We start from the raw sequence: 14,369 nt of genomic DNA, 5'->3' as shown, positions 1-14,369 counted from the left end.
GGAACTAGCTCTTGTAGACCAGGCTGGCCTCAAACTCACAGAGATCTGCCTGCCTCTGCCTCCTCTGTGCTGGGATTAAAGGCGTGTGCCACCACGGCCTGGCTGAAATATTTCTTTATAAAATTGTGATTCTCCTTTCCTTTAATATAAGATGTTTCCCTTTTTATCCATTTCTGTTCAATAAACAGCTGTTTGGCAACTACCATATGGTGTTACAAAACTAAATATAGTCAGTGTTCTCATAGAAAACTTAATCTTAAATACTATATTCATTTACAAGCCTGTAATCTGAGTACAGTATTGTTTGTTATGATAGACATTTGTTGGATGAATACTTTTTATGTCGATGAACAAACATCTGTTCACCCCATATAAGGCACCAACAGTAGATTAAATGAATTATCAGTTAGGTCTTTCTAGGTGAACCAGTGAGTTTAGTTAGGGTTTCTTACAGGAAGGGAGATGAGTGAAGAAGGCCTACTTACAGGAGGAACATGTGTAAGGGGTTGCTTGAAATTCATTAAACACTGAAGAAAAAACCCTCTCCTCCCAGCCAACTGATAACTTCCTAGCCATTCTTAGGTAGACTTGACTTCATGAATACCACCCTTTGAACCTCTGCCCCTACCGTCTGGTATTGAACATTAGTAGAACGATTATTGGGTAGCAATCCTGCAGTAATTCCATCGATTGAAAGCTCAAGAGAGCAATGGGCAGCTATATCTGAAGGACAATATTCCACAATCCTCCACCCAGTTCTCTGTATCTTACATTCTTTTTTAATAAATTTTAAATTAAAATAGAGTTCATCACTTTCTTCTCTCCCTTTCCTTTTTCCTGTCTCTCCCAGGTAACTCTCCTTCCAATCCTTCCCATACCCCAGTGCCCTCAAATAGCTAACCTCTTTTCCTCTTTTTAATTAATTTTTTTCATGTATTTTACATACCAAGCACAGTTTCCCCTCCCTCCTCTCTTCCCATTCCCTCCCCCTCCTCCTCCATTCAGAAAGGGGCAGGCCTCCCATGGGAGTCAACAAAGCATGTCATATCACACTGAGGCAGGACCAAGCACCTACCCCTGCATCAAGGCTGGATGAGGCATCCCTGCATGGGAAATTGGTTCCAAAGAGCCAGCTTATACTGCAGGCACAGGTTCTGAACCCACTGCTAGGGGCCCCCCAAATAGACGAGGCTACACAACTGTCACTCAGAAGCAGAGGGCCTAGCTGGGTCCCATGTAGGCTCCCTAGCTGTCAGTCCAGAGTCCATGAGCTCCCATTAGACAGGTCAGCTGTCTCTGCATTCCTCATCATGGTCTTAACCCCCTGCCTCATACAATCCCTCCTCCCTCTTGTCAGCTGGACTCTCAGAGCTTGGTCCAGTGCTTGGCTGTGGATCTCTGCATCTGCTTCCATCAGTTACCAGATGAAGGCTCTCTGTTGACAATTAGGGTAGTCACAAATCTGCTGTCAGGGGAAGGCCAGTTCAGGTACCCTCTCCATTATTCCTAGGAGTCATAGCTGGAGTCATCCTTGTGGATTCCTGGGAGATTCCCTGGCACCAAGTTTTTCCCTAACCCCATAATGGACCCCTCTATCAAGATATCTCTTTTATTACTCATCCCCTCTGTCCTGACCCCAACTCCACCAACCCATTCCCCTCTACTCAGCCCCCATCCCAGTTTACCCAGATCTCATCTATTTCCCCATCCCAGGGGAATCCTCTTAGGGTCCTCCTTGTTACCTAGCTTCTCTGGGGCTGTGGATTTTAACCTGATTATCCTTTGCTTTACATCTAATATCCACTTCTGAGTGAGTACATACTGGGTTTGCCTTTCTGTGTCTGGGTTACCTCACTGAGGATGATTTTTTTTCTAGTTCCATCCATTTGCCTGCAAATTTCACGGTGTCATTATTTTTTACCACTGAGTAATACTCCATTGTGTAAAAGTAGCACATTTTCTTTTTTATTGATTTTTATTGAGCTCTACATTTTTCTCTTCTCCCCTCCCGACCTCTCCCCTCCCCTTTAACCCTCTCCCAAGGTGCCCATGTTCCCAATTTATGGAGGAGATCTTGTCTTTTTCTACTTCCCATGTAGATTAGATCTATGTCCCTCTTAGGGTCCTCATTGTTGGCTAGGTTCTCTGGGATTGTGATTTGTGAGCTGGTTTTCTTTGCTTTATGTTTACAAACCACTTATGAGTGAGTATATATGATAATTGTCTTTCTGTGTCTGGGTTACCTCACTCAAAATGATGTTTTCTAGCTCCATCCATTTGCCTGCAAAATTCAAGCTGTCATTTTTTTCTGCTGTGTAGTACTCCATTGAGTAAATGTACCACATTTTCCTTATCCATTCTTCGGTTGCAGGGCATTTAGGTTGCTTCCAGGTTCTAGCTATGACAAACAAAGCTGTTATAAACACAGCTGAGCACATGTCCTTGTGGCATGATTGAGCATCCTTTGGATATACACCCAAAAGTGGTATTACTGGGTCTTGAGGAAGGTTGTTTCCTAATTTTCTGAGAAATCACCATACTGACATCCAAAGGGGTTGTACCAGCTTGCACTCCCACCAATACTGCAGGAGTGTTCTCTTTCCCCCACATCCTCTCCAGCATAAGTTGTCATCAGTGTTTTTGATCTTGGTCATTCTTACAGGTGTAAGATGGAATCTCAGAATTGTTTTGATTTGCATTTCTCTGATGACTAAGGATGTTGAATATTTCCTTAAGTGTCTTTCAGCCATTTTAGATTCCTCTGTTGAGAATTCTCTTTGGGTCTGTACTCCATATTTTTATTGGATAATTTGTTCTTTTGATGACCAATTTCTTGAGTTCTCTGTATATTTTGGAGATCAGACCTATGTATGATGTGGGGTTAGTGAAGATCTTTTCCCATTCTGTAGGCTGTCGTTTTGTCTTGTTGACCGTGTCCTTTGCTTTACAGAACCTCAGTTTTAGGAGGTTCCATTTATTGTTGCTCTCAGTGTCTGTGCTACTGGGGTTATATTTAGGAAGTGGTCTCCTGTGCCAATGCATTCAAGTGTACTTCCCACTTTCTCTTCTATAAGGTTCAGTGTCGCTGGCTTTATGTTAAGGTCGTTGATCCATTTGGACTTGAGTTTTGTGCATGATAATAGATATGGGTCTATTTTCATTTTTCTACATGTTGAAGTCTAGAAGATACGTAACTTCTGTGCCCTTTATGAACTACTCTTCTGTCCTTCCTCCTTCAGGTGTGCTTTAATGGATTTCAGAATGCTTTTCTAAATCTACAAAACTCTCAGTGATTAGCACTATAGCGTCTACAACCCAGAATTGTCTTGCAAAGTGTGAGCAAGGTCTTTGAAGGCCCACCACCTACCATTCCAAACAAAGGCCTGTTTATCTCAGAAGTGAGAAGTTAAGGCAAAAGTGAAGAAAGTAGATATAGCAAGAAAGGATTCCATCACATCTGTCAGTTGTTCCCTGAAACAATTGAGATTCTGTGGCACAGATGGGAGGCACGACTTTCATCAATCCTCTGTAATCCACAGTCGTTCTCAGTGAGCCGTCCCACTACCTCATCTTGGGGTGCTGCCACAGGGATGTTTCGCATATCCCCTGCTCCAGCCATAGTCCAGGGTTGGCTTTCTTTGCTCTGACTCACCCAGGGTCAAGACTGCCTACTGTTCCCTCACAGGCTCCTTGCATCTGGCCAACTTTCAGTTGGCTGATGCCTTTTCTGTTGACCACACCTGAGAGGGCCTTGAGCTGGACAAACAGTTTTCACTCCCGGTATCCTTTCTTACAGAAGACAAGTGTGCTGTTCTGGAGGCTAACTGCACTCCTGAGACAAGTGTGGTCTTGCTCGCCTGCATTGCTCTATCACTATGCCTTCATTAACTTTTATTCAGGCATAAAAACATTCTCAGGGCTCACAATAATTGAATTTGGCTTCCTGTCACGCTTTTCCTTCGAAACACTGGTTTAACCCACATCTTACCACATTCACTTTTGAGTGACCTGGAAAAGTACTTTAGTCTGCTTTTGCCTTTTTTAAGTCCTCTTCGGTGCTTTAGCACCTTAGAAACCTGATGTACATGCCAATCTAAGTCATTCAGTCTCTCTGCTCTCAAAAATTGTGTGCCACCATGGGGTTCAGCAAAGCCACCATTCTAGTCCCTAGGTCCCTGTTGAATCAACCCCTTCCCTGGCTGTTCTGTGAATGCAATCCTATCTGGCCCAGTGAACTTCACACCAAAGACTGCTTGTGTCTGCTCATTTTTGTCATTAGTGCTGGTCCTTCTATTGTCTTCTGGTCCTTGATGTTCATGGGGACAACAACTAGTGATAATCAAGTGTCTCTAGGGGCTCTTATAAGTCAGTTGATCAGGGAATTATTTCCCTCATTATGTAGCCTTTGACCTGTAGAAAGATGTGTAGTTCATAGTCAGGCTATTCCCTGATTATAGTAGTTCACTTTACTGGATCATTATTAAGCCCCCTCTGTATTCTTCATGTTTTCCCTTCCTCAGTACTAAAGGTCAGATCTGAGAGGTATCTTGCATCATGTCTGTTTCATTTTGTCCCTTCTCATTGTCCAATTCTTCCCATGGAATCCAAGTTTAGGTGTCCCAAGAGAGGCTATTTGCACATATATAATTGGTACTCTTTTCTTTATGTCCCAATAAGAAATGGCAAGCCAATTCCTCTATCCTATTCAGCTCTCCCCTTTCTCCCTCCATCTTTTATTTTTACTGCTAATTCAGTGGATAATACAGGGGATTGCATCCACATGGTTTTTCTTACTTTTCCTCCATTTCATATGCAGTCATTCTAGTTTTGAACTCAATTACTTGCCTTATTGCCCGGAGCAAAGGCCACACAACTGACACCCCAGCTTACATAAGACCCTGTCCCATATATGTTATTTTTGTGGATTATAATATATCCTTCATCAGCCATTTAAGGGACATCGCACATGATAGATGCCATCCATCAAGGAGTTTTGCATTCCATGCCACATAAGAAAAGCAGTCACTCTGGAATTCCAATACAGTAGCCTTAGTGGCATGTCATTTCACCCATAGCAGGGTCAGTGCCAGGACTACTAAAACAGGAAGGCACACCATTCCATACCCCACCAGGAAGGACAACCATGCCAGGGTTCTCCACACAGACACTCCACCCTCAGATGGCTTAGCTTCATTTTGTATGTCTCATAGCCCACAACAGAGGCAATGGTGCTTCTCCTTATGTTTATCTCTGTTGTATCATGGATTAAGGTGCCAAGTGTTGGGTAAACATTTTCTAGGTAGATAAACAAACATCTGTCCCAAAGTAATGATTCTTCCCAGGCCCAGCTTGTTGCATCAATGGGTTTGATTAGGATTGTTTACAAGAGCATAGCTAAGGGGTCATTTACTGGGATATGGGGAGCTTATAAGCAGCTACACCACTGAAGAACCCACCCCCTTCCTAGCAACTGTTAACTCCTTACAGAATTTGGGGAAGGGCTAGGACCTCTTCAGGCTCCTCCCTCTATGAAGGAACATCAGTGAGCCCAGTCTTGCGCTATCTTTAGTAATACCAGCTGCTGATCGTTCAGGAGGGCAATGACCATGCCATGCCCAGAGGACAGCATTCAACAACACTGGTTTTTTTCTGTCTATTCTGGTACTGTCTCAACATACAAAAGGATCAGTTATCCCTGACTAAAAATGAGGGGAGGATTCTATAGAAAATAGTAACTAGGTTAAAGTTTAAAAGACAAACAAGAGCTAATAGAGCAGAAGAGGCAGAGAGCAGTTCCTTGCTGAAGGAAATCAACATGGATCTGCAGTAGTAGGAAACGAACAGACTATAGTGTGAAGGCGGAGAATAGGAAAGGTTGTTTTATAGAACTGCTGAAAACATGAGAACTCATTTTGAAGTTTCCCATAAGAGAATAAAAGTGCTTCCATCTTTAGCTGATATATAATGAAGTTAAATGTTTTCTTTTATAATAAAATTTAGCTCCATTGCAGTGTTTTGAACTATATCGTATATGGATTTTGGTAATCATATGTATACTTAATGTATTACTTTAAGAAATGTATTGAATTAAAATAAATTTTGAATAGACTCAAATGGATTTTTTCCCATCTAAGTCTCTTTTTTATAATTTGTGGTTATCTTTATTTTTGTATCCTTTGCAGGGTTCCTGTACCTCAGCCACATTCTTCTGCACAAGCTAAAAGAAGCAAACACTACATACCCTTATACCGTATGTTGCTGTTTTTGTTATTATTCCTTTTAAAAGTTATGGAACTCAGTTGCATACTCTTTCGTATTTGATTTTACTAGCAAAAGATGAAGTGTTTCGTATTAGTTTAAGTCATCTTGTAAAGTACTGTTTGGTACTGCCATCATGTCTGCCAGACTCCGGGAATAAGAATCCAAGCATGGAGATAAAATGCTTATAAGCTATCAGTGGATAATTAACAGAAATTACTTGTAGTATTCTATAGCACATTAAGGTAATGATAGTTGACATTTAATTGTGTATTTTATAATACCTAGACAAGATTACAAATGGCTACAAATACAAATGCTAAGTTTATGAGGTGATAGATCTTCCAGTTACCCTGGTCTCATAATTACATATTGTATACATATATTTAAGCATTTCATTGCACCCCATAAATGTGTATGATTGTATGTTAATCCATTTTTCTTAAATTTATCTTATCTGAACAGCTACCATGTATTAAAATGATAAGATATGCTTTAAGGGAGATCCACCATCAACATAGAGATGCTATTGGCTAGGAGGAATAGATTAACCCCAGACACAATGCAGATAACACTGACAAGCAGAAAGGAAGGTTAAGGTCAATACCTTCAGGAAGGAGGACAAGTATGTGTGCAAGGGAAGTGGTCACAATCTCATCAGAGAGTCTTATGACCATAACCGTGTGATAAGTTTGTGCTTGTGATCCTATCTGCTGCTAACAGTGAAGCAGTTGTTCAACTAAAAGAAATATGTATACATCTATATACCTAGCATGTTTTAAACTCATCTTACGAGTGATGTTCCAAGAATCAGCAACACTTGAAAGAAAAAAAGTGTGTTCAAAAAGGCAGATGAGCACATGAGTATATATAGTATTATTCATCTTGCTAGAAAAATTCAGATGTCACATTATTTGATTACTAGCCAACAATATTTTCTGAATATCTGTTATAAACTACAGTTCTAGAAAAGCTCACAAAGTATGTTCCTTGTTAACAAAAGAAACTGTCTCCCATTTAGCACATGTAGGAGCATGCACCCTTTTGTCCATTTGGAGGTGCTCTTGTACACACACTGAAAAGGTAACCGGTGTCACTTCAAAACAAAAGCAGTTTTTCTCTACCTTAAAAGTGACTTTCATCGGCATTTTTGTCATAATGTTTCCTTTTAATTCTGTCCTGCTATCCAATAGCACTACTAGGAAAAGATCATATGTATCAATAAATGGGCTAATGATTATCTGAGTAAAAGTAACCAGAAGAAAATAGTTGTAAGTTTGTTCCTTTAGTAACAGCAAACAAGTTTTTTTAGTTAACATGGGAGTTTAGGTTAAGTAGGCTTGATTTAAATTGATAGTCAGAATAGGTAAATTTAAGTAAGTCTTTGTTTTGTTTGTTTGTTTTCTTGCTTGTTTTGGTTTTATTTTACCATGTAGGGTACTTTCAAGGGAGGAGAGATCAAATGCAGTGTTCTAAGCAAGTTCTCTTTCTTTTCTTTGCTATTGGGTCAACTAGTTTGAGCTTAGGGTTGGTTTCTGAAGTAATTTCATTATATAATTTCTTACTGGTAGAATGCCATTAGAATTATTTGCTTTCAGTGGAATCCTAAACCAAGGGATCGTCTCTTTGGATTTAACATTTTAGCCTTTTAACTCTGTCTTGCCTTTTGGTGTGAATTTTATTTCAGTCCTCCATCCAGACAAAAGTGAGACTGTCATTTTGTGGACATTTCTTTTCTTAACTATGATGTGTCAGTAAACCGGTCCATAGGGTTTTTTTTTTTTTTTGGTATGGTTTTTATTGATTGTTACATGATACGAACTGTTGATATTTTGTGTGTGTGTGTGTGTGTGTGTGTGTATGATCTGTGTGTGTGTCCTCATGAGTGTGTGTACAGATCCATTTGTGCTATAGCATGTGGAACTCAGAGCAGAACTTTGAGTGTAAGTCCTCACCATCCACCTTGAGGCAGGATCTCTTCATTGTTTGTCACTATGGACACCAGGCTATCTGGGTTCTGAACATCCCAGGCATCTCCTCTTTCTCCTTCCATATCACCAATCAAGCACTGGGATCACAGACTTGTGCTTTACTTGGTTCACGGAATTGGAAATTTTATCTTCACGTCTATATGGGTAATGCTTGCCTCACTGTGCTAGTTAGGGCTTTGATTGCTGTGATAAAACACCATAACCGAAAGTTGGGTAGGAAAGGATTATTTCATCTTATAATTTGTAGTCTAGCATCTGGAGTAGTTGGGGCAAGAGCTGGTGCAGGAGCCATAGAGAAGTTTTGCTTTCTGACTTGGACAGCCTGACTTCTGAAATCACCCAGGACCACCATCTCGGGGGTGGCACTGCCTAATGTGATCAAGGTCCTCCCACATGATCATCAACCAAAATGACGATCTCCAGACTTTCCTACAGGCCAGTCCTATAAAAGCATATTCTCAAGTAAGATACCTTCTTCCAAGATGACCCTAGGTTCTGTCAAGCTGACCAAAAGAAAACAACGATCTAGCCAGCACACACACTGAAACGTCTCTCTAGCTGAATTTTGGGGTATTTATGCCTCTCTATACTTAAAATAATCAATCCTTTTTAAAAATGCTTATTTCCGGAGGCTGTGAGCATAGCTCAGTAATTGTTCTGGTTCATTGTCTGTTGCTCTGATAAACACCATAAACAAAAGAGACTTGGGGTTTCACCTTACGGGTTATAATTCATCATGGAAGTAAGCCAGGGAAGTAGCTCAGGATAGGTACCTGGAGGCAGGGATTGAAGCAAATAGAAGTTAAAAACTACATAATTCTAGTTAGTAAGTATATTGATACTGCATTAGTTTCTGTTTTTTTAAGAAAAGTAAAAATAGACCTGAGAAACTTGTGTCCATGTAATACATATTTAATTCATAAAAGATCAGTGGAGTTTTGACAAATTACCAGATATATAGGCAAAGATCAATTTTAGCAGAAGTTCAAAACTAAAAAATTTCATGTAATATTCAAAATACAACAGTGTTTTTGTTGTGGGGTAGCCACAAAAAGATTACTTGGATACAGGGTTAAGCTAATAGAAATTTTTTTTCTTTTTTTTTTCTTTATTTATTTATTGATTGATTGATTTCTTTTTTAATTCTTTTTTTTATTCTTTTTTAATTAAAATTTCCACCTGCTCCCCGTTTCTCATTTCCCTCCCCCTCCTCCCACATATTGCCCCCTCCCCCCCACTTCCCTCCCCCTATCCCCACTCCTCCTCCCCCCACTCCATTCCCCCTCCCTCTCGATACTGAAGAGCAGTCGAAATCCCCTGCCCTGAGGGAAGACCAAGGTCCTCCCACTTCTATCTAGGTCCAGGAAAGTGAGCATCCAAACAGGCTAAGCTCCAACAAAGCCAGTTCATGTATTAGGATCGAAACCTAGTGCCATTGTCCTTGGCTTCTCATCAGACTTCATTGTCCACCATGTTCAGAGAGTCCAGTTTCAACCCATGCTTATTCAGTCCCAGACCAGCTGGCCTTGGTGGGCTCCCAATAAATCAGTTCCACTGTCACAGTGGGTGGGTGCACCCCTCGTGGTCCTGACTCCCTTGCTCATGTTCTCCCTCCTTCTGCTCCTCATTTGGACCTTAAGAGCTCAAACCGTTGCTCCAAATTGGGTCTCTGTCTCTATCTCGATCCATCGCCAGATGAAGGTTCTAAGGTGATATGCAAGATATTCATCAGTATAGGATAGGGTCATTTCAGGTTCCCTCTCCTCAGTTGCCCAAGGTACCAGCTGGGGACATCTCCCTGGACACCTGCGAACCCCTCTAGAGTCAAGTCTCTTGCCAACCCTAAGATGGCTCCCTTAGTTAGGATATATACTTCACTGCTCCTGTATCCACCCTTCCTATATCCCAATCATCCCATTCCCCCAAGCTCCTCCCATCCTCCCCTTCTCACATTTCTCACCCCATTTCCCCTTAGCCCCATGCCACCTCACCCGCAAGTTCCCAGTTTTTGCCCGGCAATCTTGTCTACTTCCCCTATCCAGGCAGATGACTATACGTATTTCTTTGGGTTCATTTTCTTATTTAGCTTCTCTAGGATCACAAATTATATGCTCAATGTCCTTTATTTATGGCTAGAAACCAATTATGAGTGAATACATCCCATGTTCCTCTTTTTGGGTCTGGGATACCTCACTTAGGATAGTGTTTTCTATATTGGTCCATTTGCATGCAAAATTCGAGAAGTCATTGTTGTTTACCGCTGAGTAGTACTCTAATATGTATATATTCCACACTTTCTTCATGCATTCCTCCATTGAAGGGCATCTAGGTTGTTTCCAGGTTCTGGCTATTACAAACAATGCTGCTATGAACATAGTTGAACAGATACTTTTGTCATATGATAGGGCATCTCTTGGGTATATTCCCAAGAGTGGTATTACTGGATCTTGGGGTAGGTTGATCCCAAATTTCCTGAGAAATCGCCACACTGATTTCCAAAGTAGTTGCACAAGTTTGCATTCCCACCAGCAATGGATGAGTGTGCCCCTTACTCCACAACCTCTCCAGCAAAGGCTATCATTGGTGTTTTTGATTTTAGCCATTCTGACAGGTGTAAGATGGTATCTCAAAGTTGTTTTAATTTGCATTTCCCTTATCGGTAAGGAGGTTGAGCATGACCTTAAGTGACTTTTGGCCATTTGAATTTCTTCTGTTGAGAATTCTCTGCTCATTTTTTAATTGGGTTAATTAGCATTTTAAAGTCTAGTTTCTTGAGTTCTTTATATATTTTGGAGATCAGACCTTTGTCTGTTGCAGGGTTGGTGAAGATCTTCTCCCAGTCAGTGGGTTGCCTTTTTGTCTTAGTGACAGTGTCCTTTGCTTTACAGAAGCTTCTCAGTTTCAGGAGGTCCCATTTATTCAATGTTGTCCTTAATGTCTGTGCTGCTGGGGATATACATAGGAAGTGATCTCCTGTACCTATATGTTGTAGAATACTTCCCACTTTTTCTTCTATCAGGTTCAGTGTGTTCGGACTGATATTGAGGTTTTAATCCATTTGGACTTGAGTTTTGTGCATGGTGATAGATATGGATCTATTTTCATTCTTCTACAGGTTGACAACCAGTTCTGCCAGCACCATTTGTTGAAGATGCTCTCTTTTTTCCATTGAATGCTTTTAGCTCCTTTATCGAAAATCAGGTGTTCATAGGTTTGTGGGTTAAAATCAGGGTCTTCTACTAGGATCCATTGATCGACTTCTCTGTTTTTATGCCAATACCAAGCTGTTTTCAATACTGAAGCTCTGTAACAGAATTTGAAGTCAGGGATAGTAATGCCTCCAGATGATCCTTTATTATATAAGATTGTTTTGGTTATCCTGGGTTTTTTGTTTTTCCATATAAAGTTGATTAATGTCCTCTCAAGATCTGTGAAGAATTTTGATGGGATTTTAATGGGGATTGCATTGAATCTATAAATTGCCCTTGGTAGAATTGCCATTTTTATTATGTTGATCCTCCCAATCCAAGAGCAAGGGAGATCCTTCCATTTTCTAGTATCCTCCTCAATTTCTTTCTTCAAAGACTTAAAGTTCTTGTCAAATAGATCCTTCACTTCCTTGGTTAGAGTTACCCCAAGATATTTTATGCTATTTCTGGCTATCGTGAAGGGTGATGCTTCTCTGATTTCCCTCTCTGCTTCCTTATCCTTTGTGTATAGGAGGGCAACTGATTTTTTGGAATTGATCTTGTATCCTGCCACACTACTAAAGGTGTTTATCAGCTGTAGGAGTTCTTTGCTGGAGGTTTTGGGGTCGCTTATGTATACTATCATACCGTCTGCAAATAATGCAAGTTTAACTTCTTCCTTTCCAATTTGAATCCCTTTGATCCCCTTATGTTGACTTATTGCTATCGCTAGAATTTCAAGCACTATATTAAAGAGGTATGGAGAGAGTGGACAGCCTTGTCGTGTTCCTGATTTTAGTGGAATAGCTTTGATTTTCTCTCCATTTAATTTGATGTTAGCTGTCGGCTTGCTATGAATAGCTTTTATTATAGTTAGGTACGACCCTGTATCCTTAATCTCTCTAAGACCTTTATCATAAAGGGATGTTGAATTTTGTCAAATGCTTTTTCAGCATCTAATGAAATGATCATATGGTTTTTTTCTTTCAGTTTATTTATATGATGGATTACATTGATAGATTTTCGTATGTTGAACCAGTCCTGCATCTCTGGGATGAAGCCTACTTGATCATAATGGATAATTTTTCTAATGTGTTCTTGGATTCGGTTTGCCAGTATTTTATTGAGGATTTTTGCATCGATGTTCATGAGTGAGATTGGCCTGTAGTTCTCTTTCTTGTTTGTGTCTTTGTGTGGTTTTGGTATCAGAGTAACTACAGCTTCATAAAAGGAATTTGGCAATGACTTCTCTGTTTCTATATTGTGAAATACATTAAGGAGTATAGGTATTAGGTCTTCTTGGAAGTTCTGGTAGAATTCTGCATTGAAGCCGTCTGGACCTGGGCTTTTTTTTGGTAGGGAGGTTTTTTATAACAACTTGTAATTCTTCGTGACTAACAGGTCTATTTAGATTGTTCACCCAGTCCTGGTTTAACTTTGGTATATGGTACTTATCTAAAAAAGTGTCCATTTCTTTTGCATTTTCCAGTTTTGTGGCATACAGGCTTTTGTAGTAAGATCTAATGATTCTCTGAATTTCCTCTTTGTCTGTGGTTATGTCTCCCTTTTCATTTCTGATCTTGTTAATTTGCGTATTCTCTCTCTGCCGTTTGATTAGTTTGGATAGGGGTTTATCAATCTTGTTGATTTTCTCCAAGAACCAGCTTTTCGTTTCATTGATTCTTTGTATTGTTTTCTGTGTTTCTATTTTGTTGATTTCAGCCCTCAGTTTGATTATTTCCAGTCTCCTACTTCTCCTAGGTGAGTCTGCTTCTTTTTTTTCTAGAGCTTTCAGGTGAGCTATTAAGTCTCCAATGTGTGCTTTCTCCGTTTTCTTTAAGTGGGCACTTAGTGCTATGAACTTTTCTCTTAGCGCTGCTTTCATAGTGTTCCATAGGTCTGAGTATGTTGAGTCTTCGTTTTCATTGAATTCAAGAAAGACTTTAATTTCTTTCTTTATTTCTTCCTTGATCCAGGTGTGGTTCAGTAGTTGACTGTCCAGTTTCCATGAGTTTGTTGGCTTTCTGGGGGTAGCACTGTTGTTGAATTCTAACTTTAATCCATGGTGATCTGATAAGACACAGGTGGTTACTGATATTTTTTTGTAACTGTGTAAGTTTGCTTTGTTACCGAGTATGTGGTCTATTTTCGAGAAGGTTCCATGAACTGCAGAGAAGAAGGTATATTCTTTCCTATTTGGGTGGAATGTTCTATAGATGTCTGTTAAGTCCATTTGATTCATTACCTCCCTTAATCCTCTTATTTCTCTGTTAGGTTTCTGTCTGATTGACCTGTCCATTGGTGAGAGAGGAGTGTTGAAATCTCCTACTATTAGTGTGTGTGGTTTGATGACTGCCTTGAGTTTTAGTAATGTTTCTTTTACATAAGTGGGTGCTTTTATATTAGGGGCATAGATATTCAGGATTGAGACTTCATCCTGATTAATTGTTCCTGTTATGAGTAAAAAATGTCCCTCTCCATCTCTTCTGATTGATTTTAGTTTGAGGTCAACTTTGTTAGAAATTATTATGGCCACACCTGCTTGTTTCTTAGGTCCGTTTGCTTGATAAACCTTTTCCCAGCCCTTTACTCTGAGTAGATGTCTGTCTTTGTGGTTGAGGTGTGTTTCTTGTAAACATCAGAATGTTGGATCCTGTTTTCGTATCCAATCTCTTAGCCTGTGCCTCTTTATAGGTGAGTTGAGTCCATTGATATTAAGTGATATTAATGACCAGTGGTTGTTAACTCCGGTCATTTTTTTTTCTTTTGGTAGTAGAGTTTGTGTGTTTCCCTTCTTCAAGTTGTGCTGGTGAAGGGTCATTAGATGTCTGAGTTATTGTGGGCATTGTTGGATTCCTTGGGTTGTGATTTTCCTTCAATTACTTTCTGTAAGGCTGGATTTGTGCTACGTATTGTTTAAATTTGTTCTTAT

At 40.0% G+C, this 14,369-nt stretch overlaps 1 protein-coding gene across 1 annotated transcript in view; it reads left to right on the top strand.

Annotated features, from left to right (window-relative positions):
• The window catches only part of Radx (RPA1 related single stranded DNA binding protein, X-linked), a 79,761-nt gene that overhangs the window by 36,137 nt on the left and 29,255 nt on the right, over nt 1-14,369 (top strand). Inside the window, 1 exon segment of the mRNA XM_057760438.1 lies at nt 6,183-6,250. Coding sequence (XP_057616421.1) covers nt 6,183-6,250 — 68 coding nt within the window.

The sequence above is a fragment of the Chionomys nivalis genome, chromosome X (genome assembly GCF_950005125.1).
Source record: "Chionomys nivalis chromosome X, mChiNiv1.1, whole genome shotgun sequence".
NCBI classification, from domain to species: domain Eukaryota; kingdom Metazoa; phylum Chordata; class Mammalia; order Rodentia; family Cricetidae; genus Chionomys; species Chionomys nivalis.
Note: the sequence above shows the minus strand (reverse complement) of the source record. Positions and strands in the feature narration are given on the sequence as shown.